This window comes from Podarcis muralis, chromosome 1 (genome assembly GCF_964188315.1).
Source record: "Podarcis muralis chromosome 1, rPodMur119.hap1.1, whole genome shotgun sequence".
Taxonomy (NCBI): domain Eukaryota; kingdom Metazoa; phylum Chordata; class Lepidosauria; order Squamata; family Lacertidae; genus Podarcis; species Podarcis muralis.
Window position 1 is genome coordinate 117098201 of NC_135655.1, and position 26173 is coordinate 117124373.

At 45.1% G+C, this 26173-nt stretch overlaps 1 protein-coding gene across 1 annotated transcript; it reads right to left on the reverse strand.

The window, feature by feature from the left end:
- Positions 1–1414: 1414 nt before the first annotated feature.
- Positions 1415–24555, reverse strand: GORASP2 (golgi reassembly stacking protein 2). The gene is made up of 10 exons (XM_028749975.2): positions 24243–24555; positions 15117–15197; positions 13397–13600; positions 11980–12066; positions 11115–11245; positions 9322–9454; positions 8952–9072; positions 8334–8411; positions 5590–5700; positions 1415–2535 (listed from the first exon to the last, which is right to left on the reverse strand). The coding sequence occupies exons 1-10, from the start codon at positions 24303–24305 to the stop codon at positions 2168–2170; spliced, it is 1377 nt and encodes a 458-aa protein (XP_028605808.2). The 5' UTR covers positions 24306–24555; the 3' UTR covers positions 1415–2167.
- Positions 24556–26173: the final 1618 nt, after the last annotated feature.

Genomic DNA, 26173 nt, shown 5'->3' on the forward strand with positions numbered 1-26173 from the left:
TAGTGGAGTGGAGAAAAGTGCTGTTTGCTACCCGGATCGGCTTCTATACTGGCTGTGGAGGAAGCCAACAAGGCTGGCAAAGCAGAGCGTCTTTTCTACTTTGCCAGGGGGAACCAACCATCTGGAGGGCCTTCCTGACTGCCAATGGTAACCAGGCCCATTGGTTGAAGACAGGGTAAGTTACACATTGACAAGCTGCATTATCTTTTCCTCCTCTGTGGAGCTAGTGTTGGCACTGAATGATCTCTGCAGCTGAGACTCAAGAGTTTGTTATTCATTACATGCTGCAGTCTGTTTGAAAGGAATAGATGTGACCTGGACAGCTCACTTGGTTAGAGCTGGTGCTGATAACACCAAGGCTGAAGGTTCAATCCTTGTATGGCATAGCAGTATATTCCTGCATTGCAGGAAAGTGGATTTACGAGTTGGAAGGGACCCTGAAGAACATCTATGATTCTATGACTGGGCAGGCAGAGGATCCTCTTTCTCTCTGCGAGGTAACACCCCTTCCTTAAGAGAGGAAAAGCTGTAAAGCACCTGTTTGCCCAACAAAGGAGTACGGGGAGTCATTTGGCGTGCCATTCCTAGTTTCTGCTTGCCACGGTCCATGCAACGTCCAAGCCAAGCAAAGTTCAGGTACTTGTCAGCAAGTGTAGTCAGCATCTACTGAACTTAGTGACACAGCCTTCCTTTTACACGAACCCTTTAAAAAGGTGGCATTTACACTCCTATTTGGAGTACACTTAATTTGACATTTGAAGAACTGCGAGACTGGTTTGCACTGCAGACAGAAGGGACACAGAAGCTATTTATTCAGCAGTTAGTTGTCCTCCCACCTCGCAAAGCGGCAGTATTTATTGGCTAGAAATCGATTTAAGGTGGACACCCTACAAATACTTACTTAGGAGCATGGCTTGCTGAAATAGTGGTAGGCTTGCACTTTGCAAATCAGTCATCGGGCTTTAAAGAGAACAGATTCTCCATCTTCTGGACCCGAGTCCAAGTTAAATCCAGCTACAGTGGTGCCCCGCAAGACGAATGCCTCGCAAGACGAAAAACCCGCAAGATGAAAGGGTTTTCCGTTGCGGAAGCGCTTCGCAAGACGAATTTCCCTATGGGCTTGCTTCGCAAGACGAAAACGTCTTGCGAGTCTCACCATTTCCCCCCCGCTTCCCCCCCCTTTTCAAAGCCGCTAAGCCGTTAATAGCCTTTTAACAGCTTAGCCGCTAAGCGCGCTAAATCGCTAATAGTGCTAATCCGCTTAGCCGCTAATAGGGTTGCTTCGCAAGACGAAAAAACCGCTAGACAAAGAGAATCGCGGAACAGATTCTTTTCATCTTGCGAGGCACCACTGTATAGTGAAATGTTTCTTCACCCCCAAGGATCTAATAAAAGGTCTTGTCGTGTCAAAAGATAAAATTCTCAGAATTTATTGCCATTATGTAAGCTCTCTCCGTACAACTCTTTTTTGTTTTTACAAAAGTCAAAGTTCCACCCCTCCTCCCTTTGAGCTATGTCCAATGTTAACGGGAGCATTTCCCTTCTGATTTCTTCAAAACGCCTTTTGACAGTGGGCTTTATAAAGCAAAGCAGCGGAGGTTAAGGGGTAAGGGCTGGCAGAAGCTCAACAGAAAGTCTGTGTACAGGCAGATTTAAAATGATGCTGAATTGACAAGTCGCACTCTGTGACATTTTTAATATAAACAGCTTTAGTTCGAAGGACTTTATAGAGCTAAAAATGTACAACCTGGACAAAAGACCTCTGTCCTCTCACAATTCTTGCAAAGTACAAGAATAATGGTTCTCAAATGCCACAAGCATGAACTGCTTCTTCCTTTTTACAGAAGCAAAACTTGGAGGCAGGAGGGAGAAGCAAGGAGGCCTACAGAATTCAGGTTAGATTTCTTAAAAAATACCTCAATTTTTGGCAGTTGAGGTCTGCATATTCTTCTACCTTGATATTTGTTTTTGTTTTAAATATAAGCACTCCCTTCCCGTCTCCCCAACACCAAGCTCCCTGTAAAAACCCCAGACCCTTAGTATATTTACAGGAAACCTAACTGCAAAATACAAACTAGCATGGAATTAATGGTAGTTTGCATTTCTTTTAATATTTATCCCACAGCTGAATAAATACACCAAGCCTGATCCAACTAAACATTTGAAGTTATGAGGATTCAGAAGCAGCTGCCTCCGTCACCAAGGGAGCTGGTTTTTCATTGAATGTGGATGACCCATCCCCTCGGTCTTCAGGAGTGGACGCCTTGGCAGCAGGAGCACTGAGAGGAGGAGTGGTAGTAGTAGCCATCGTCGTTGCAGTAATAAGAGGAGGAGGAGTATCCAGGATAAATGTGGAGATTTGTTCCACGCCTACTGTAGTGCCCGGATTAACAGGTAAGCTCCCTATCTGAGGAGCGGAGGATAGTAGATCTGCAGGCCGGGTAGACACCTCAGTCACCATTGGAAACTGCGCGAGAAATTCTGGTGAGATTCCAGAAAGGTTTAGGGAAGGCAAGGAAGGAAGCGGTGGCAAACCTAAGAATGTGGAAAGGCAAAAAACAGATCACAAACACACATTTTACACTAGGGTATTATATGCATATGCGTTTCCTCCCTTAGTTTATGAAACAGTGGTACCTCAGGTTACAGACTCCGCTAACCCAGAAATAGTACCTCAGGTTAAGAACTCTGCTTCAGGATGAGAACAGAAATTGCACAGCGGCAGCGGGAGGCACCATTAGCTAAAGTGATACCTCAGGTTAAGAACAGTTTCAGGTTAAGAATGGGTTAAGAATGGACCTCCAGAACAAATTAAGTACTTAACCCGAGGTACCACTGTACTTAATTCGTTCTGGAGGTCCGTTCTTAAGTACAGTGGTACCTCGGGTTAAGTACTTAATTTGTTCTGGAGGTCCGTTATTAACCTGAAACTGTTCTTAACCTGAGGCACCACTTTAGCTAATGGGACCTCCTGCTGCTGCTGCGCCGCCCAAGCACGATTTCTGTTCTCATCCTGAAGCAAAGTTCTTAACCCGAGGTACTATTTCTGGGTTAGCGGAGTCTGTAACCTGAAGTATATGTAACCTGAGGTACCACTGTATTCTAAATGGCAGAACATATTTAAAATGAATATTGCATGCCGAGAGCATTCAAAGCACTTTACATGTTAGTAGTAATTAGGCCTGGGCGATGTAATTGACACATCGCCCAAGGCCGGTTTGGGAGCCAGAGTGTGATGGTGCCTTCACCGTGTGTGTGTGTGTGTGTGTGTGTGTGCTTGCCTGCAACTCCCACTGGGCGCTGGCAGCAGAGGGACGCGGTCGCGCCCGGTGGGAGGAATCAGCAGCATCAATCCTGGCCCCATGAGGCGCCATGGTGAAATTGCCGCTGCTCCCGCCGAGGCAGTTTCGCCCCAGCACCTCGCAGTTTGTTCCTCCCTCTGCTTTTCAACACTGTGATGTTGGGCTGGTGGTACATTGCAATGCTGAAAAGCTGACACTGCCCAGCCTAGTATTAATCTTTACCGCAATGTGGTATCATCCCCAATGCTGGAGATAGGTGGCGCATGGATGCCATGCGCACAAGAAAAAACAGACTTAATTGAGGCGACCTGCCAATGTGAAATTTTGGGGTGGCGTTCTTTTGCTTCACAGCTCAGTCCCCTAGCCCTTTTACTGAACTAGACACATCTACCATCCTATACAGAGATGGTCATGTCTCTTAACCCCATGCTGCATAAACTGTAGTCAAAATCTGCCATCGTATGGAAGAGCAGCTTTTCCTTCTGCACACAGATACTTTGTGTGAGAAGGCTTCAACTTTACACCAAAGACATTCCTGTACAGAAGATTTCACATTCCCTTTCGTGGCTCATGTGGTGCAAGTGAACAAACGACCATTAGCCCTCGTAAGTAGAGTAACATGCAAACAGTTTATCATTCCTTGTCCACAACTCTCCTTTTCACACAATGACTAGAAAGCAAGGCTGACTCTTTTCCCCCTGCTTCAGCACAATACAGAGTGCACGGGCCATACTCTAGTTCCAGTAAATGTGGCCTAACTGGTTATGATTCACAATACACAAGAGTGTCACACCTAGTCCAGTTCTAGAAGATTTCTTTTAAAAAAACTGTATGGTTGTTTTCTATCACTCCCCAGCCACGATTGATTCCTCTATGTCAGGCATCCCCAAACTCAGCCCTCCAGCTGTTTTGGCACTGCAATTCCCACCATCCCTGACCACTGGTCCTGTTAGCTAGGGATGATGGGAGCTGTCGTCCCAAAACAGCTGGAGGGCCAAGTTTCGGGGTGCCTGCTATATGTCAACAGAAACTGTATTCAACTAAACATCAGTTTCTATTCTTTAAAATATGCTTCCTGAATAGGTTAGCCTTTTAATCAGTGCAATTCTTGCCTTCAATAATACGCTTATTGCACAGGGTGAGAATGCTGACTTTTGATCTTTCCTAGAGTCCAAATCCAACCCAAGTGGTCAATATTAACATTCACAAACATGTAAAGTCTGTATGCACTTTTTTGCTCCAGCTTTTTCCCCTCTCCCAAACCGCCATTTCAGAGCACTGCTATGTTCAGGGCTGTGAATACTCTGCACACAAGGAAAGAAATCAAACAGCGATTTTAACCATTTTTCATTAATAGGTCTAGTTTTGCTAGAGGGCAATGTGGTGTCCAACCCACTGGTTGTGTTTTTTTTAGCAACCCTGCTGTCTTTCTGTGATTTGGGCAGGCATTGCCTGCACACTTTCAAACATATGTACTAGAAGCTTGAACTTTCTTTTAGAAAGGAAGTCTGAGGTTTTCAGGAAGCTGAACTCTGCACCTCATGCTGCATAAACTGTAGTCAGAGCCGCCTCTCCTGGTATGCCCCACAGAGGAATAATCATAGTTTAGAGGTCCTGGGCCCTAAGGAAGTCAGATTATCCTCCACCAGGGCCAGGGCCTTCTCAGTGATGGCTCCGACCTGGTGGAATGCTCTGTCCCATGAGACCAGGGCCCTGCAGGATTTAACTTCCTTCCGCAGGGCTGTAAGACAGAGCTATTCCGCCTGGCTTTCAATTTGAACTTAGCCCTTTTTTATTCCCTTTCCTTCCCTCCCCCTCCCCTTTTTACGAAGATTACTCGCTCTGGGATCCCACAGCTAATTCTCCCCTGGTCTCCTTGCTGGCCCAAATAGGACTAATTTAGCCAGGTAGCCCTGGTGATCATTGAATGTTTATTGGATGGATTTCCCCCCTAAATTGATTTTTGAATTCTGAATTTATTGTTATTCACATTTTATACTGTATTTTGTTGTATGAATTAAGTGTTTTAAATTTGCTGTTAGCTGCCCTGAGCCCGGTTTTCTGAACCGGGAAGGGCGGGGTATAAATAAAAATTTATTATTATGACTGTATTTATTATCCTGCTTTTTCTGAACTCTTTGCAGAACTGTGGACCGTCTTCATACCAAATGTCAGGACACTATGCTCACTAGCTGTGCGGTGGTGAGCTGAAAGCACTGCATAACTGTACCGTACTTGTTAAGATTTGCTTTATCAAAAGCCAATAAACAAGTCTGCAGAAACTTACCAGGATGTCCTATGTCTGCTAATCCAGGACCAGGAATTAAGTGTGGGGCAGGTAAGTTAAGGTTTGGGATATTACCCAGGTTGGGAAGTCCAGTGGGTAATGGCATCAGTCCTAAAAATTGTATGGGGAAGGAGAAAGGGATATGAGTAACCAGGTACAGTATAGCCATTAAGATTTCAAAAGCTTGACAAATCAGATTCAAGGCAGAGCAAAAACCCCAAACTTTAAGAGACTGAATTTACGTGTCCAAGAACCACTGGGTCAAAGGAAGCATGTTCAGTGCATACAATCTCAACTGGATCAGGAACCACGTGGAGCAGATGGTAAAAATTTAGCTCAACAAAGATGACTGCTTCAAGGGATGAGTGTTTCTTTGAAGGGCTATACTAAGACCTTCTCACTGGTTCTCGTGAACAGGCAATTGCTGCTGTTGGAATTGACAACCTCAACTATCTGATGGAGATGTGGTTCTGCAGAGGCACATAAAAAGCCAGCGTGTATCTGTGTATCAGCTTAACAAGCAGTGTGCAAATCTGTCTACCATGGAAACAGCTGCATTCTGGGGAAAAGTTTTGCTGGATGACGTCTGTGTGAATGTCATACATACTGTTTTAACTCATGTCAGGAAGGTACTGTATTTTTTGCTCTATAGGACTCACCTTTTCCCTCCTAAAAAGTAAGGGGAAATGTGTGTGCGTCTTATGGAGTGAATGCAGGCTGCACAGCTATGCCAGAAGCCAGAACAGCAAGAGGGATTGCTGCTTTCACTGCGCAGCGATCCCTCTTGCTGATCTGGCTTCTGAGATTCAGAATATATTTTTTTCTTGTTTTTCTCCTCTAAAAACTAGGTGTGTCTTGTGGTCTGGTGTGTCTTATAGAGCGAAAAATACAGTAGTTTCCTTTGTGGCTGTTGGAAAATTACCGTATTTTTCGCACAATTGGACGCACCGGACCACAGGACACACCTAGTTTTTTGGGGGGAAATAAAGGAAAAAAATTTCCCCTTTATTTCCCCCCCAAAAGCAGGTCAGGGAAACCGAACCAGGTTGAGGAACAGCGGGATAGTGGCGCTGCGCCTCCCTGCTGTCCCCCGAGCTTGTGGGGCTGGCTGATGTCTGCCTGGCGCGCGGGGCGCTCTGCTTCAGGGTGCCCCTCATGCTGGGCAGCAGGCTGCTATCCGCAGCGTGGGGAGCCCTGCGGGGAACTCCTGCAGGGCTCTGCACGCTGCGGATGTCTGCCCGGCGCGAGGGGCGCTCTGCTTCAGGGCGCCTCACCCGCCGGGCGGCAGGCTGCTATCCGCAGCCTAGACATCCCTGTGGGACCTCCCGCAGGGCTGCCTAGGCTGCGGATGTGTTCCCAAAGCACCGGGCGCTCTGCTTTCAGGGCGCCCGACGCTCCGGGAAGCAGGCTGCTATCCGCAGCCTAGACACGGCTAGCGGAGCACTAATCCCAAAGCTTGGGGCGTGCGGAGCTCAGCGCGCCCCAAGCTTCTGGGTGCCGGCAAGGTCTAGACAGCTAGCGGAGACCTTGCCGGCACCCAGAAGCTTGGGGTGCGCTGAGCTCCGCATGCCCCAAGCTTCGGGATTAATGCAGCGCTCCGCTAGCCGTGGGAGAGCTGGGTCTCCCACGGCTTGCGGATAGCTTCCTGAAGCCTGGAGAGTGAGAGGGGTCGGTGCGCACCGACCCCTCTCACTCTCCAGGCTTCAGCGAAAGCCTGCATTCGCTCCATAGGACGCACACACATTTTCCCTTGCTTTTTAGGAGGGAAAAAGTGCGTCCTATGGTGCGAAAAATACGGTATGTGCGTAGGCCAACAAATAAATAAAGGGTTAACGGTGTGCAAGCCACACAGTTTTGACTCCCAGCTAAAGCTTGATGGATGGCAATGTGGTCCTGGCCTTCTCCGTAGCAACATCTCCCCTTGTGCAATTCCCTGTATTTTAGAGTTTTTAAACAACAGATTTTATCTTTTTATGAATTCAAAAATTTAAACACATTGCAGCAGCACCAGGAACATTTCATTCAAAAGCCAGTTAAGTGTTCTTACAAGCCTCACTTCACTGCAGACCCGTGTAAGACAGCAACTTTTAATTGGGCCTAAATGGTGGAGCAGCTAAAAAGCTTTTCCTCATCAGTCGGTAGGTGCCACTATTAAGTGGTGTGATTGTGCTTAAGGGCCTTCGTATTTTTTTTGGTTATTCTGGTTCTGGCATGTTGGTGAATATCAAATGAAAATATTTATTTTCCTATTTCTGAAAATCAAATCAAATATTACCATATTTATTAAAAACAGGCTCTTATTAAAATTACAATTTTGCATTTCCCAGCACCTCAAAAAGGTGCCTATAATGCGGCATTTTGCAAATGTACATACATTTAATTAAAATCATATATTGGGTTACTGCTTTGATTTTTTAGAGAATATTGTGCGCATCACTGACATTAAATTAGAATCAGTATACCTCTAGCACATGTATGTGAAAACCTGTACATTTAAAACTACAATTGTAGAGGGGGAGGAGATAATCTCAAATTTAACAACCTGTATTTGCCAGTTAGAGCACTGGCAGAATTAGTGACGGCAATACACTTGTGGTTTGAAGTTCTAGGACAGCCTCTGCCTGCCTGCAGTGCACAATTTCCATCAGGTTGGAGAAGGTTGTATTAATGGACCGAACAAGGAAAAACCCACGCATTTGCGCCTCCTGAAAAGATTGCTTCATTTTCATTGTGTTACCACTTACCTGGCAAAGTTACTGCTGGGTTAACTGGAGGAAGAGTCTGACCTGACTGGGGAGGCAATAATGGTACTGTAGGAACACCTAAAGGAAAAAAAAGAGGCCAACTTTCATTTCAGATGCCATCTAGATTATACCAGACAAAACTATTTGTCTATCCAGCCTAGCATCATCTGCTTCAGAACTCTCAGGGGTTCCAAGCAGAGGACTTTCCTATCACCTACATCAGGCATAGGCAAACTCTGGCCCTCCAGATGTTTGGGACTACAATTCCCATCATCCCTAGCTAACAGGACCAGTGGTCAGGGATGATGGGAATTGTAGTCCCAAAACATCTGGAGGGCCAGAGTTTGCCTATGACAGACCTACATGATTTCTGCACATTGCTCCCTGTTCTTTCACTGAATTCCACCTACGGGAATCAGGATCCCACCTTTCGTGAAGAACGGTTCCATTCCGCAGCCCCAGGAATGTCCCGCTTTGCAAGGTCTTGGCACAAAGGTTCGCGAGGCCTTGGGTTGTTGCTTTTTACCCCACGGATCTTGAGTAATTGGAACAATAAACTAAGCTCATCTCTGCTTGCTCTTTCATTCGGAAATATCCTAATGACATAAAAAGACAAACCTGTATTGAGCACGTTAGGGACGGCAGGAGTCGAGCTAATGGAAAGCCCAGCCAGAGCCTGTTCGGTTCCTGTGGTTCCAGGTGGTAATGAAGCTGGAGGGTTCACCGAAGACAGCTGAACCTATTGAAAACGAACAAAAGACGCCATGTTGTAGAACTGCTGCTTTAGTGGGATTCCCAAGAGCATAAAACTCTCAGTAAGGATTCAGCTTCAAGAGAGCAATAGCAAATGCATATGCTTGGAAAGGGACATGCAATTGTGTCTCTGCATTATCACATTTTACACTGCTCCTGCAGGGATGGAAATCTGACACATCTGTTAAGGACTGGAGTGCAAGTTACAAAAATAAAATAAATCGCTGCAACTCACTTCTGTAAAGCCATCTTTGAGTGGGGTAATAGGTGAACTAGACAACTGTCCTGGAAGAGAAATCTTCTTTCCCTCTTCAAAAGGGCGCGTCGGTATTCGATGCAAGTAACCATATCCAATGCCACAACCGAGGCTTTTAAAATAGAAACATATAAGCTATTAGAAAGTCCAAAACAAGGTGTTGCTGCTTTGGAAATATACATGGTGCTTTGTCAGGATTCAACTCTAAGTAGATCTAGTTCATTTATGAAGCTAGTGCACAATGTATGTTTGCCACTGCAAGCCACAGCTAATTCAGTGGCTGCTGCTCCAAGCCTAGTTCTCAAAGAGACATATAAAAGACAAGATGGTAAAACAATATGAAAAACAACTGTTAACACTAAAAAGAATGACTAATGGCAACTGAATGTCTGGATGTAAAGCAACTCTTGACCTGAGCTAGGAGCCAGATGAACAGCCTTCTATAGACAAGGCCTTCTCAGTGGTGACACCCCATCTCTTAGGCAAGCAATATCTCAAATGACACGGGGAATCTGAAGGAGGACCTCTGATGCAAATCTGTAATGCATGGGTAGCTTCTTGTGGAAGAAAGCAGTTACTGAGGTCCCCAAGCTATGTATTCAATGATTAACTGAGAGACAAGATTCTTGAAATGAAGCACATGCACACATCCATTACAGTGGCACCTCTAGTTACGAACTTAATTCGTTCTGGACGTCCGTTCTTAACCTGAAACTGTTCTTAAGTAGAGGTGTGCTTTCGCTAATGGGGCCTCTTGCTGCCGCTGCACCGCCGGCACACGATTTCCATTCTCATCCTGGGGCAAAGTTCTCAACTCGAGGTAACTCTTCCAGGTTAGTGGAGTTTGTAACCTGAAGTGTTTGTAACCTGAGGCGTTTGTAACTTGAGGTACCACTGTATATGAAATGCTGTTGTACAATTAAAAAGGAACCCTGTGACAGACCCTGGGGTTGCGGTGCTCATCTCGTTTTATTAGCCAAGGGAGCCGGTGTACAGCTTCCAGGTCATGTGGCCAGCATGACTAAGCCGCTTCTAGCAAACCAGAGCAGCGCATGGAAATGGCGTTTACCTTCCCGCTGGAGAGGTACCTATTTATCTACTTGCACTTTGAAGTGCTTTCCAACTGCTAGATTGGCAGGAGCAGGGACCGAGCAACGGGAGCTCACCCCGTTGTGGGGATTCGAACCGCCGACCTTCTGATCGGCAAGTCCTAGGCTCTGTGGATTAACCCACAGCGCCACCTGCGTCCCGTTGTACAATTACAAGAGTTATAAATCACTCTCCCATTTCGTCTCCGTTTGGCTCAATATACAATCCCCTTTCCAAGTTAGATATCCCAAAGAATCCAGATATCACAAGCCATTGCCAAGCTAACTCTTCACCCAATATGCTGGGAGGGGGGGAAATCCCTATTATTACATTATCTTCAATGTACATGAAATATGTGTTAATAAGTGTTTAATAAATGAGAACATGGAAGAGCGTGGGTATCCCCTCAATCACTCATGTTTCTATAAATTAATCCAGGGAGAAATTCTGGAGCATATGAGAAATTTTGCTATGCAGCAGATTCGCGCACCTGCTCTTTCCTCCCACAATTGTCATGGCACAACTTGGTCTATATACAGGCAGCTATGGAAAAAAGGTGTTGGGAGCCTCAGCACTCTGCCACCTCAAGCAAAAGACAGAACTGCATACCTATGCAACATGTGTTCACTTAGCGTGGAAACAATCCAGAAGCTTAATATTATTTTTCTATTAAGTCAGCTTACCTTCCTTCTCCACCCCAGGCCGAGTTTGGGGTAATGACCACTTCCCGACAATTATCAGTATCTGTGTTGTATACGTAAAGTTTTAATGGTTTGCCTTCATGAGTTTCGATAAGGGAGAATAAATCCTCGGACTGGAAGGAGAAAAAAAAACAACGGTTATTTTTCTTTGACATAAGTTGGGCCCTCAATATCTTAGGCCTACTACGGCCCTTCTAAACCCACTAAGCAAAGCTCTAGATTCCGAAGTTGAGAACTGAGCCTGCCGTTTATGCGGAAATAGAGACTGGAATGCTGCAAAGCTGCAAAATGAATCTCCTCGGGAGTTAGTGCTAGCTCCACACAATTGCAGTGAAAGAGCAAATTTCGAATTCCCAAGTTATTTATGTCTACTCAAAGGGAAAGATCTGCACTGCAGGACACAAGGCGATGCTGAAACCATTCTCAGAACGACTTTCGAGTTAAAAATAGCCCCCGCCCTGGTTCTTTAATAAATGAAATACAGTGGTACCTCGCAAGACGAATGCCTCGCAAGACAAAAAACTCGCTAGACGAAAGGGTTTTTTGTTTTTTGAGCTGCTTCGCAAGACGATTTTCCCTATGGGCTTGCTTCGCAAGACGGAAACGCCTTGCAAGTTTGTTTCCTTTTTCTTAACACCGTTAATACAGTTGCGACTTGACTTCGAGGAGCAACTCATAGAACGCGGTGTGGTAGCCTTTTTTGAGGTTTTTAAAGACTTTGGTGATTTTTGAAGCTTTTCCAAAACTTTCCCGACACCGTGCTTCGCAAGACGAAAAAAATCGCAAGACGACAAAACTCGCGGAACGAATTAATTTCGTCTTGCGAGGCACCACAGTATGAACTTACCTCATTCATGACAGTATCTGCACCAATGATGTAGTCACTATGAGGTCTGAGACCTGCAAGAGCAGCAGGTGAGTTGGATTCAACTTCCTGGTTTCAAGACATAAAATTGAGAGAAGCAGTAGAAGTTAAAACTAAAGTTGGAAAAGTTACAGGAGGCACCACCAATCTTTGGTTAAATAACAAGAAAACCGAAACTTCAGACCGATTATGTGGGGGTTTTTTTGGGGTGTGTGTGTCCTCCCTTCTCCCTTTTCCACTCAAACTCCCTGGGCAACCTCTGGCTCACAAGTTAATGGTGCCCTTCAGTTCATGCAAAGGTGTGTGGGGGGGAAACCCCTCTGTTTGAAATGTATTTTACTAAAAATGCATCCTAGACCTGCTCTGGGCACTGATCTGTTGCCATTGCTCGCCCAGTTATCCAACAAGATTTACTACACTGTCCTTAGCAGTAACGAGAAAAATGGGCACATGCAGGGTATAAAAAGCTGCCCCAATATACAGAACCGTGACAGCAACTGAAAGCCGTATGCACATAGACCTCTGCATGTGGAACCACACATGGGCAGCACACTCCGTTTGCTGAAATGATGTACAGTGGTACCTCGGGTTAAGTACTTAATTCGTTCCGGAGGTCCGTTCTTAACCTGAAGACCACTTTAGTTAATGGTGCCTCCTGCTGCCGCCGCGCCGCCAGAGCACGATTTCTGTTCTCATCCTGAAGCAAAGTTCTTAACCTGAAGCACTATTTCTGGGTTAGCGGAGTCTGTAACCTGAAGCGTATGTAACCTGAAGCGTATGTAACCCGAGGTACCACTGTATTGTTATTGGTTGCTTGCACACAGTCTTTGCCCACAAGAACTGCATATGGAAACCTCATTTCAGCTCAGATACAGTCTGCTTGACCTGGATGTGCATTAAACCGAAGGATGAAAATCCTACTGGCTTTGACGACCAATAATTTCACTCAGTGAAGAAATAATTCAAGGAAATGGGCCTAATTCAGAGAAAGCTGTTGGGGCTAAGTGGATGGAAGTTGCATGACACTCCAACTTCCTCTAGGACTTCTGCAAACTCCCTCTGGACTGCTCCAACAGCAATCCTACTCGCTATTAAAAACGTGTAAATCCCCTTAGAACTAGAAGCATCTGCGCATCCAGATTTGCAGGGAATTATGTTTGCAAGCAAAGCAAGCGCTCTGCTACTGAGCCACAGAGAGAGCCATGGTTCAGTAGTAAAGCACACACATCCTTTTACATGCCAAGGGTCACGGGTTCAAACCCTGGTCTCTCCAGGTAGGACCGGGAGAGGCTCCCTGCAGAGCTGCTACCAGCAGACAATATTGAGCCAAGAATGTCCTCTTGCCTGACTTTCTCTGTGGCAGCATGATGTAGAAAAGCCTCTACCTGCTTCTACTTACCAGCACATGCCACACATTCTCGTTGGCTCCGTCAAAGCTGCAGAAACGGATGCTGACTCCCAATAGGCCTTGCCCGCCCCAGAGGTTGCTGGGAGTTACCGATGTCTCTCTGAGCTCCAGGGTTTTGCTGCTGTATACTAACATCTTCACGGGCTTCTCCACATTCGCTTTCAACAGATCCTTGAGCGTGTCATTGTCTTTGTTCTAGGAAAGGCATATAGGTATCGTTTTCAGAGTTCCTTTGCAATTACATTCTTCGCTGTAGCGGCATATAAGCACTTCAAAGTTTCAGGTTGGAAAATTATAGAGAGAAAAAATTATTTTTTAAAAACACATTCGGCTATTGGGATCCTTGCTCATGACAGCAATGTGGAGTCTAGCTCAATGCCATGAACAATAATGGGACATCTGCGCAACTGGGGAACTCTGTGGCACGGCAAGAAACAAGGCTTGGAGCCACAAGCATGTCACGTGCCCCACCCCAAGTTCCCAGCGCATAAGGTTCTAGTGGCAGAAGTATTAAGTTCCTGCATTTTAAGAACTCAGTCCTCTAATTAAAAGGCTTCTTCTAGGTCTGTGACCAGTCCCCTTAACGTTTTGTCAATTCAAATTCTCAAGTTCATGCTCTGAGCTTGAATGAGGCAGATCGCCACAAAAGTTGTACTCTGGCGACAAAAATATTGGGTTGGATCTAGACTAAATTAGATGAAGTCCCATTGGCTTCGAAAGGACAAGCCATGATTCTAGCTGCAATGATTTCAAAGGGATTTAAGTGCAGCTAAGTGTGGAGCCAATCAATTCTCTCAGTTTTGAAGACAGCTATTATTGGATTTGTATGCTTTGTTATGCTTTACATTAAAGACATAATACAATATGTACAAAGAAGTCCTATTTGAATATTTGGTGCCATTCAAAAAATACCTGACTTAACATTCCTGGAAGGGGGACGAAGCGGTAATACTGGTAATGTTGCAAAGTAAGTAAGATATCACAAGTTCATCGTCCATATCTGTTGCACCTGCACAAATTCTTCGCTGCTAATTATTCCCAATATCCTTCATTTCAGCTTCCCTGCTGCTTCCTGCAACTTTCACTGGTATAGTGAAAATGAAACTGGGATACTTCAGTTCTGCTTGTCTCTTCCTTTCCAGAAATCATAGGGGGGAAATCCAGACAGAACCACTGTCTTCCAATCAGACACCCCAACTTTGTTCTAATACAGGCTTCCTCAAACTCGGCCCTCCAGATGTTTTGAGACTACAATTCCCATTATCCCTGACCACTGGGTCCTGGGAGCTAGGGATCATGCGAGTTGTAGATCAAAAACATCTGGAGGGCCGAGTTTGAGAAAGCCTGTTCTAATATAATCATACGAAAGGTTCCAGGGCAGGAGCATAGGAACCAAAAATATCTTCTTTCATCAATGACCCATTGTTATGGATTTGTGTCTGGAGTGATGCGCTTCTGTTGGCTACTCCAATTCGAAAGCCATAGAGAGCCTAAAATAGCTAACATAATTTGAACCTCACTCAAAAATACTTTTAAGGTGGATCACGGCCTTCTTTTTTTATTGCAAGGAGCTCTCCCTGGACTAAATTCAGCACAAAACATAAAATATATATTATCAGGTTGTAAAGTTAAGAGAATTGATTTCTGGTTCTCAGATATGCACCCTACAAGCCTAAAACCCACGGCAACTTTACTTCAGGAATTAACTTACCAGTCTTGAACCATTAATTGAAACGATGAAATCAAAGAATGGCTCCAGTCCAGCTCTATGTCCTGGTGAATTTTCTTGCACCTGCAAAAACAAACATTACAAGAAAAATTAGGAAGACAATTCAATGGGTTTGAGAGCCAGTGGGAAAAGCCTGAAATTTCGAGCCAGCCACCCCATAAGGCGGTCGCTGGAAAAACCACCAGTAAGGTTACTACAGATGTAAATGTCCACCACTCTTTCTCATGTCAAACTCTTTCCCCCAGGCATCCACTATTAAAGGATACTTCACCTCAACAGAGGAGGCAGCAAGAAATCCAGCCTCTATTGTTTGTTAGAAAGTATGGCTGACTACCAAGCCCGGCCAAAATGTACGGTTCCCTATTCTCAAGCCACCAATGTCACAGCGACCTTCGTAAATCCAGAATTGGAGATGGCAGCTCAAGGATATTGGCAGCCTTTGAAAACCAGCTCTAATTAACTTTTAAAGAAACGTGGCCTGTGCTGTGCCTCTTCTGTCATCAGGCCCTGCCAAAAAGTTACAGTACTGTAAATTAAAGTAGTGCAAACAAAATACAGAAGGCTGTTGGTATTTTGTGTGCCACACTACAAACTGTAGAATTCATTACACCCCACAGAATCTTTTAAAGATAAAGAACAAGCTTCCCTCATCTGAACAGCTGTTTGTAGCAATGGAACGCAATCTCAGGGAACTTCCTAGGATCAGGAAGTAGGAAAATTAAAAGCAAAGATGGACCCAAATAATTCATTTTGCCAATCCACAGTGTATGCTGGAATGACAGGACAAGGCTGGCTTGCATGTTAGTCTAATCTACGTAAATTATTTTTAAATCTCACAATTCAGTGAAGCAGCTAAAGAGACATGACTAGCAAAATACTGACCTTAATTAGACTGAGCAAAGTGTTGCCCAGAGAACATTCTCAATCGAAAAATAAAGGGATCTAACAGGGATGGCAAAATGTTCCCAGAAAAATGGACAAAAGCTTACTTTCAAAGTGTTGGTTCTGACCTTTAAAGCCCTAAACGGCCTCAGACCAGTATACCTGAAGGAGCATCTCCACCCCATCGTTCAGCCCGGACACTGAGGTCCAGCACCGAGGGACTTCTGGTGGTTCCCTCACTGCGAGAAGTAAGGTGGCAGGGAACCAGGTAGAGGGCCTTCTAAGTGGTGGCCCTGTGGAATGCCCTCCCATCAGATGTCAAGGAAATAAACAACTATCTGACATTTAGAAGACATCTGAAGGCAGCCCTGGTTAGGGAAGTTTTTATTGTTTGATCTTTTATCGCTTTTACAGTGGTACCTCGGGTTAAGTACTTAATTCGTTCCAGAGGTCCATACTTAACCTGAAACTGGGGCCTCCTGCTGCTGCTGCGCCGCTGGAGCACGATTTCTGTTCTCATCCTGAAGCAAAGTTCTTAACCTGAAGCACTATTTCTGGGTTAGCAGAGTCTGTAACCTGAAGTGTATGTAACCTGAAGCGTATGTAACCCGAGGTACCACTGTATTGTTATTATTAATATTCTGTTGGGAGCCGCCCAGAGTGCTTGGGGAAACCCAGCCAGAGTAGGGTATAAATAACATATTATTATTATTATTATTATTATTATTATTATTATTATTATTATGATTATTATTTCTTTGCTGGTTTACTTGCTATTACTCAGAAGTAGCTTCAATAATACTGGCTGCATGATGACATCCCCCAACCACTAGGAAGTCTGCTTGGGTTTTTTAAATTTCTCCAGCTATTTCTGACATACTTTCAAGCCTATCTTCACAACAAATTCTGTTAGAACTGACAAGCTGGTAAAGTGGATTTATTGACATATCTGTCTTAAAGATGTTTTCTTAAGAAACAGATCTATTAATTTCAATGCGACTGTGTTAGAGCTTTAGGGTTTTTAACTGCTATGCATCTAGAATGTGAGAATTTGGAGTTCAGTTCAAGCGACTCAAGTTACCACCTTCAAAAAGCTTTTAAAAGAAATTTTCCAGAACATCTATCAGCTGCAAAATGCTGAAGAGAGATTTTTTTTTGTAGTGCAGAGGAAGCTTAGTGTAATAAAATGTTTCAACAAAATATCTGCAGTAAAGGCAATTCTTCAGTTAGTACCATGAAAATTGATTGTCAGGTTGCTTTAAAAATATATTAAAATATTATAGGATTCCAATGAACACTTTCAGAAACAATCTATTTTTTGAGGAGAAAAGGCTTTGTAAGTGAATTGATCCAATAGTTACAAGAAAATAAATCACCTATACTGAGCAGTGATCTCCCGCCCCACCGGTACAGCTAGTCAATTGTTTTAGCTTATTTTATAACCATTCCTTTCTAGACCAGTTGTAACAGAAGGGCTGATGAAAAAGCAAAAAAAACAAACCAACACAAAAACTTGCATTACGTCCTTCTTCTAAACCTCTTCAGCATAAAATCACTTTACACGCAAGAAACCTGAAGCCGTTATTTTTCCCTACTGTTAAGTAATATTGCAAAATCAATGTAGAATATACACATCACTTTTTAACTACCACAAGCAGGTCTTATGAGGACCTCTGGTTGCTTCACTATTCCATTTGCAAAGTGCAGATATGGCGCCACCTCACAGCTTTCCTGCAACACACCTCTTCGTACTGGTGTATGAGTGCAGTAACCCCATAGTTGCTTTTGACTGGACTTAACTGTCCAGGGGTCCTTTAAAGGTACCCCTGCCCGTACGGGCCAGTCTTGACAGACTCTAGGGTTGTGCACCCATCTCACTCAAGAGGCCGGGGGCCGGTGCTGTCCGGAGACACTTCCGGGTCATGTGGCCAGCGTGACATCGCTGCTCTGGTGAGCCAGAGCCGCACACGGAACACCGTTTACCTTCCCGCTAGAAAGCGGTCCCTATTTATCTACTTGCACCTGGGGGTGCTTTCGAACTGCTAGGTTGGCAGGCGCTGGGACCGAACAACGGGAGTGCACCCCGCCGCGGGGATTCGAACCGCCGACCTTTCGATCGGCAAGCCCTAGGCGCTGAGGCTTTTACCCACAGCGCCACCCGCGTCCCCAGGGGTCCTTTACCTTTTACCAAATTGTAGACAAACGTACAACCAGCAGGGCTAAGAAACTTGCTCCTGATAATTTCTGCGATAAGACACCAAATCAGTTTTGGTGTCTTAAAGAAAACAAGTAATGTGTTCAAGAACATGTTCAATAATGTTCAGTAATGCATCAAGATTGCAAGCAAGAATTCACCTGATAAGTCCCCTCAGCGGAAGCCTTGAACAAGAACTTCCGTTTGCGCAATGGGGTTCTCCTCTCCCGGCTCCCACTGGCTTGGCAGATGTATGAGTCTGGATAACCCCTGGAACGGTGTACAGGGGTAGGAGAGGGGCAGTTATGGCAAGCAAAAATGCTTGCACTAATGAAAAGTGCAATACTGAATTTCCTCCCTTTCTCTTTGCCAGAGGGAAAATAATTAAAGAATGCTATCATCTGGAACAAAATGTAATATTTTAACAACATATGTCCATATGAAAGAAATCAGATGAACATCAGAAGCACCTTCAACAGTATACTGTAACAATAACATTCTTCAAATTATTATGCATTATAAAGGATGAAAGTAAATATAGAACTATAGCCATTAGCGTCCGGCATTAGGGCTCAAACAACACATTAAGATGACTTCTTGCTATCTCAAGGGCTCAGGGCAAATTAAAAGAGACCCTTCTCACTTCATTCTAAGAAGGCAATGATATGCATTAGGTAGTAACCAAAGTGGCTTGCTCATATCTCAAGCAAGGCTATGAACCTAGTCGTTCCCCACCCACTACACCACATTAGCTCACAAACACACTGTGAGCACCTATACACACTGGGACAAGACTCTAGGTATTACTCTTCTACAGACTCTAGGTATTAGGTAAAGGTAAAGGTACCCCTGCCCGTACGGGCCAGTCTTGCCAGACTCTAGGGTTGTGCGCTCATCTCACTCTATAGGCCGGGAGCCAGCGCTGTCCGCAGACACTTCCGGGTCACGTGGCCAGTGTGACAAGCTGCATCTGGCAAGCCAGCGCAGCACACGGAACGTCGTTTACCTTCCCACTGGTAAGCGGTCCCTATTTATCTACTTGCACCCGGGGGTGCTTTCGAACTGCTAGGTTGGCAGGCGCTGGGACCGAACGACGGGAGCGCACCCCGCCACGGGGATTCGAACCGCCGACCATGCGATCAGCAAGCCCTAGGCACTGAGGTTTTACCCACAACGCCACCTGCATCCCCACTCCAGGTATTACTCTTCTACAAAACAGAACTTTACTATGTGGCAAACTATTTTGGTGACTATCTACAGTACCATACAAGTCAGGCAAGAACATCTTGGTAGGGTAGATCACATCAGTAATTAAGAAGCAGCTTTCAAAATGTGACTCAGTGAATGGTGAGCCATAATTTCTTTCGACAAAATGACAGGCCTTGAGATGCTGTAAACTGTCAAACAACTAAGCAAAGCAGGTAAACAGAAGCACACATCCGAGTTGCTTGAATGCTTTATTGCATTTATTGCAATGGTTTATTGATGCTGTTTTAAATTTTGTTTCTGCCTACATTTCAATAGTTATATTCCCTGCACCGCATATAGGTAACGAGGGACACGGATGGCACTGTGGTCTAAACACCTGAGCCTCTTGGCTCTGCCGATCGGAAGGCCAGCAGTTCAAATCTGCAGTACGGGGTGAGCTCCCGTGGCTCTAACCCAGCTTCTGCCAACCTAACAGTTCAAAAGCACACCAGTGCAAGTAGATAAATAGGTACCGCTGCGGCGGGAAGGTAAACAGTGTTTCCGTGTGCTCTGGTTTTCGTCAGTGTTCTGTCGCGCCAGAAGCAGTTTAATCATGCTGGCCACATGACCTGGAAAGCTGTCTGTGGACAAACGCTGATTCCCTCAGCCTGAAAAGCAAGATGAGTGCTGCATCCTATGATCGCCTTTAACTGGATTTAACTGTCTAGGGGTCATTTACCTTTACCATATAGCTAACAGCTATGGGTTTCTTCAGGTGGAAAGTGATTATTCCAAATAAAAAAATAAATGAGTTTCTGCAGCACTGTGACATTCCTTTTCACACTTATAGCTTTTCTTCAAGATTCAGGACAATACAGTATCAAACAGTCAGTGGTCATATTTGAGTGTGCTTTGAAGCACCAAGGGTAAAATGCTATGAATATAACACACCAAAATTGGTATATAAATTATATTCATGTGCTACCAATTAACTTTTTCTGAGGAAATTGCTTTTAAGTTAACTGGATTGTCCACAATCAACAATGTGATTATGGTTTACCTGGTCTGCATTGGACTAAAACAATGAAGTAGCAAGGATCTTACAAAAGATCCTTATCTCTCTTATACTTTCTCACACAGTGAAAAATGAGTAACTGAAATCAAGTAAAGTTATTCATCTTGAGATGAAACACCTGATAAATGAGCTCTACAAAGAAGCTTCAATGGAGTGAAAGTTCTGATACTGAAATCAGCCACTATTTCCAACTTTCGTAGTTAGCTTGAAGACAATGAACTAAAAACTGGACAATATATTTATCTTCAAATACACCGTTATTTGTGCAGGAAATAAAGCAAGATTTTCTATTATGAAAAATGCAATTTTAGAAATATGAAGATGCAACTTCTCCATTATACTCATGAAAAGAACACTCATGATGTTTACAGTGGAGAATTTGAGGTCTTCATATTAGTAAACAACTAAGAAAGGGAATTAACTTTTTAATCTTTAGTGATGAATATTCACTTGTATCACCTTAATGACTAACAAATCTACTATAGCATAAATGTCTGTGAACTATAGTCCACTTCATCAGATGCATTTTTTGAGTTACAGATATATATATATCTCTATACACACACAGTTTGGAGGGAATGTAAGCAATGATATCAGAACAAAATGTTATGTAGAAAGCACAGAGAGTGGTAATTACATTATTAACAGCGGCCACTGTTGAAGGTTAGTAACATAATTATCACCGTTTGTACTTTCTGCATTTCACTTATTTCATACCAGAGTTTGCACACGCCTAAACATACCCCAAGCATATATATATATATACACCTGAAACTCAGGATGACACTTTATGCAGCTAATGAAGTTGGCTGTAACCCAAACATGCTTCTTCTATCATTTTTAAAAGTGTTAGTTGTTAAGGTGCCAAAATACCCTTTGTAGGGTTTTTGTTTCTTGCTGCAAGACCTACAAAGGGTATTTTGGCACCTTAACAACTAACACTTTTAAAGCTTTTCCACACTTCTGCTTGTCCTGTGCCTAGAAGGCATGGGTCCAAGAGATTTTGTGCCTGTTTCGTTCAGGTCCAAGCCACTTTTCATTTATCCCACCACTTTCCCTGGGGAAACCTATTGACAAACGTCAATCCTCCAAAAAACCTATTGAGATTTGTTCTGATTCAGCAGTAAACAGCGGGTTTTCCCAAGGGACAAGTGTGAGGACGAATCCTACTAAGGCCATCCCTCTAGAAAATATTAGCTTTTGACAATTCTATGAGATGTTCTTTTTGGTTCAACACATCCCCAAGAGAAGGAAGGCAGATCACACTGGACACTTCAGAAGCATCAAGGTCATAATTTTCCTTACAGGATCTCAAGACTACAGCATCAGACACCACCTTTTTCTGAGTACAGTGGTACCTTGGGTTACATACGCTTCAGGTTACAGATGCTTCAGGTTACAGACTCTGCTAACCCGGAAATAGTACCTCGGGTTAAGAACTTTGCTTCAGGATGAGAACAGAAATCGTGCAGTAGCAGCGCCGCAGCAGTGGGAGGCCCCACTAGCTAAAGTGGTGCTTCAGGTTAAGAACAGTTTCAGGTTAAGAACGGACCTCCGGAATGAATTAAGTACTTAACCCGAGGTACCACTGTATAATCATTGAACGACACCGTGAAGTTACTCAAGTGATGGAAATAAAGATACCCGACATGTAGACTATGCAGTAAAACAGATTGCATGAGTAGCACAATCAAAGGTGGGCTAGGTGGGACAAATTTATGAGGAGTTAAAGAAAATTTTGAAGTACAACTTCCCCAAGAAACCAGAAGCGTTTCTCTTAGGGGTGATTGGGGAGGAAATAAAAAAGACAGACCAGACCTTCTTCTAATACGCCACCACTGCTGCGAGGATTTTAATAGCAAAGAAATGGAAATCCCACGAAGTACCCACAATGAGAGAATGGCAGGTAAAACTGTATCAATATTTGGAATTGGCGAGGCTTACACAATATATCAGGCGGGATAATCCCGTTAAAAAGAAAGAGGACTGGTCCAAATTTTTAAGTTATCTTGAGACCAATCTGGGAATTAATAACTTAACAGTAGACGATGCTTAACTCCTACGACATGTAAAGATAAAATGAAAATAACTGCAGAAGACTTATGTAGAATATTTAATCCAAAGCTGAGGTTAATGGAAGTCAAATGTTTGTAAGGGTATGATTGGAAATTTTTCTTTTCGTTTTTTTCTTTCTTTTTTCTCTTCTTTAGATGTATGTGTCTTTCTCAATGTTTGTTTTGTGCTTTCGATCATACAATCTTTTCTTTTTTGTATGTGTAATTTTATGTGCTTGTAATAAAGTTTGTAAAAAAAATTTAAAAAAAAAAAAAAGGTGGGCTAGTTTGGGCTAGGAAAACTCTGGACTATTTAAGTATATAAATAGAAATGGTGTGGGGGATAGCACGCCATTACACTCCCAATCCAAAATGTACTCAACAAGCAGCGCGACCTGCTTCTGAAAAAGGCTATATAGGAGCAGACCAGTGGTCACTGCTCAAAGTGATTGTGCCCCAATAGTTAGAGAGGTGCAGAAGGCTGGCAGGAGATTCTCCCCAAGAGAATCATCAATGTAATGGATAAAATCCTGCTTGCAAGTTCTTTACCCATGCGGTTCCCTCAAAGCGCCAATGTGGGGTAGCATGTACAGAGTATCCAACTAAGGCCTGGAAGACCAGGGTTCAAAACCTCTCCTCCGCCACGAAGCTCACTGGAGTGACCTTGGTGGGCCAGTCCTCTATCTCCCTGCCTTAGCCAACCTCGCGGGGTTGTTGTGAGAAGAAACCGAGGGAGGGAGGCATAGCTGTCAACTTTTCCCTTTTCTTGCGAGGAATCCTATTCGTAATAAGGGAATGTCCCTTAAAAAAAGGGAAAAGTTGACAGCTATGGCGGGAGGCAAGGAGAAAACCACTTACCAGCTTCTTAGGACTGAAGGTATAATACAGTGGTACCTCGGGTTAAGTACTTAATTCTTTCTGGAGGTCCGTTCTTAACCTGAAACTGTTCTTAACCTGAAGCACCGCTTTAGCTAATGGGGCCTCCCGCTGCCACTGCACAATTTCTGTTCTCATCCTGAAGCAAAGTTCTTAACCCAAGGTACTATTTCTGGGTTAGCAGAGTCTGTAACCTGAAGCGTCTGTAACCTGAAGCGTAATCCGAGGTACCACTGTAAACACAACAACAGCGACAAGGAGAAGGTTTCAACCCACTCCAACCCCCTTCTCTCCCCAGCAGCACGTACTCGACCACGCAGCCCAACCGAAGCGGCCCTCTCTTCCAAGTTTAAAGGAGGGCAACTCCCCCCCCCCAAAAAAACCCCCCACACCCTGTTGTGGAAAGGCAAAGTGGAGAAACGATCAGCTTTGCAGAGGGCCGGGCTGGTGCGGTGGTGGCGGGAAAGCCATTTTTGTTCTTCTGCTTGTCTAACCCCGGAGGGCACAAGGAGACGATCGGCTGTGGTGGCCACGATTCCTGCACTGTAGAGGCGGTGGGGGGGTGGACTAGATGACCCTCGGATCCCCCTTTCCCAACTCTTACGAGTCTGTCCTATTTTATCCTCCTCTCTCGCCCCGTTCCCAGCCAGCCAGCCAGGCAGGCCGAAGCCCACCCCACCCCCCCAGCCCCGGGTGTGTTCCTCCCGCGCGCATTCCCACGTACACGCCTCCCCCGCCCGCGAGCATTCCCACGTACACGCCTCCCCCGCCCGCGCGCATTCCCACGTACACGCCTTTTCTCTCCCCCCTCCCCTTGCACGCCCAGCGCCTTCTCTTACACGCAGGACGTGGTAGCCCTCGGTGCCCCCGCCGGGGATCTCCACGCTCTGAGAGGAGCCCATGGCTCAGGCCCGGAGGACGCTGAGGAAGCGGCGGCGGCGGCGGCTGGAGCGGGGAGGGGGCGGTTGTTCTCAGCACACACGCCCTCGCCCGGCTCCTCCTCCTCCTCCTCCTCTTCGCCGCCACCGTCACAGTATTAAGGACGTGGCACTCCGTCGGGCCGGGGCCGCCGGGTGCGCAGTTGGCTGAGGGTGGGGGGAAGGAGAAAAAGGGCACACACCGCCGCCGCTCCTGCGACAGCGCCACCTGCTGGGCCCAAGCGCTCTCTCTCTCACACAGAGACACCTATGCACACCAGCAGGGCAGGAAGGAAGACGGCTCACCCGTCTCGCCCCCGCGGTTGCTTATGGGAAGTCAACCGGAAGAGGAATTAAATAAAAGGGGCCGTTTCTACGGATCCCCGCGAGGGACGCAATTGTCGACAGCTGCGTCGTCGCTTCGCTAGCCGGAAAGGGGTTCTTACCGTAAAACGCCGTAGAGCGGCGCGGTTACCGTAGTTGCTGCTTCCTCCGCCGCTGTTGGCTGGGACTACTAATGGACCACAACTGGGATCGCTTCTTTTCGATTATTCCCGTGACTTTTGTTTGGGGCTTTGTATGTGGGATGATGATGATTATTATTATTAATTGGATTTTCCATAACGGAACAAGGGACACGGATAAAGTGGGAGGGAGGGAGAAGGGAAGAAACGTTGGTTACCAAAGCAGGACAATGCACAACACCATTATTGCAAAATCAGGCAAAATCAAAACCAAGAATCAAAAAGGAGAAATGGGGAAACGTGGTCAGATAGGCGCGGGAAGGCTCTGGCACGGACCATATTATGCAAATAGCTCCAGCCAGGGGCGCCAGACCCCAGAAAAGTAACTTTTTCATCCGCTGCAAGACAGGAAATCTCCTGTAAATGCTGTTCGTGCCTTCCAGTGCTGTAAAAAGGGTTGCTTAGCCACCAACGAAGCGTGCAGGGTCTAGCCACAAGGTCCCTCCTTCAAGAACTTCACAAAGCTCACTTTAGGATCCCAATAGAGTGGTACCTTGGGTTAAGTACTTAATTCGTTCCGGAGGTCCGTTCTTAACCTGAAATTGTTCTTAACCTATAACACCACTTTAGCTAATGGGGCCTCCCGCTGCCGCTGTGCAATTTCTGTTCTCATCCTGAAGCAAAGTTCTTAACCTGAGGTAATATTTCTGGGTTAGCGGAGTCTGTAACCTGAAGCGTATGTAACCCGAAGTACCACTGTAATTGTTCAGTGAAAGCCATGTCACAGACCTGATAGTCACATCCCCAGTGTTTGAAATCTCCCAGGTGCATTTTGCGACCTGCGCAGGTCCAACTGCGACCACGTGGAGATTTCTGGGTGCCAGGCTGGCCACTGGTGAAAGCAAAACGTCACTTAGAGAAGGATATGAAATAGGGTCATGGCATCTCCCGCATAAACTGCTTTGGGATTTGATCTTTAAAATTGAAAGCGGTATAGAAATGAAATTAATAATAATAATAATAATTCCACTAAACACACACACACGGCACCTAGGTAGTCCATTGTGGCAACCATAACTAAGGTTTGGTGATTAGATCATATATCTGAGGGTCTAACACTGTAAATGACTTGACTGCTCCCATGGGCCAGAAGTTCTCCACCTCTGAGCTAGTTTCATGGTCTGAAGAACTCCCTGGCTATGGGGTCACAGTGGTGATGACCCCAGGGCCCTGATGCAATTCCTCTCATCATCACCATCACCACCATCTGCGTCTTCTTCTCCCATTGTTAGAGGTACCTTCTCGAGATCTTACTCATGCCTGGCCAGCTCCCTAGGCATGGCGACGTTGTGGAGCACGGCACAAGTCACAACCCATTCAGGCACCTCC

Coding starts and splice junctions, on each gene's coding strand:
- GORASP2 (XM_028749975.2), bottom strand. CDS start 24,305: ATGGGCTCCTCTCAGAGCGTGGAGATCCCCGGCGGGGGCACCGAGGGC. Junction 13,601..15,116: donor CAATTAATGGTTCAAGACTG/GTAAGTTAATTC, acceptor TGCCTTTCCTAG/AACAAAGACAATGACACGCT. Junction 12,067..13,396: donor AGAATGTGTGGCATGTGCTG/GTAAGTAGAAGC, acceptor TCTTGAAACCAG/GAAGTTGAATCCAACTCACC.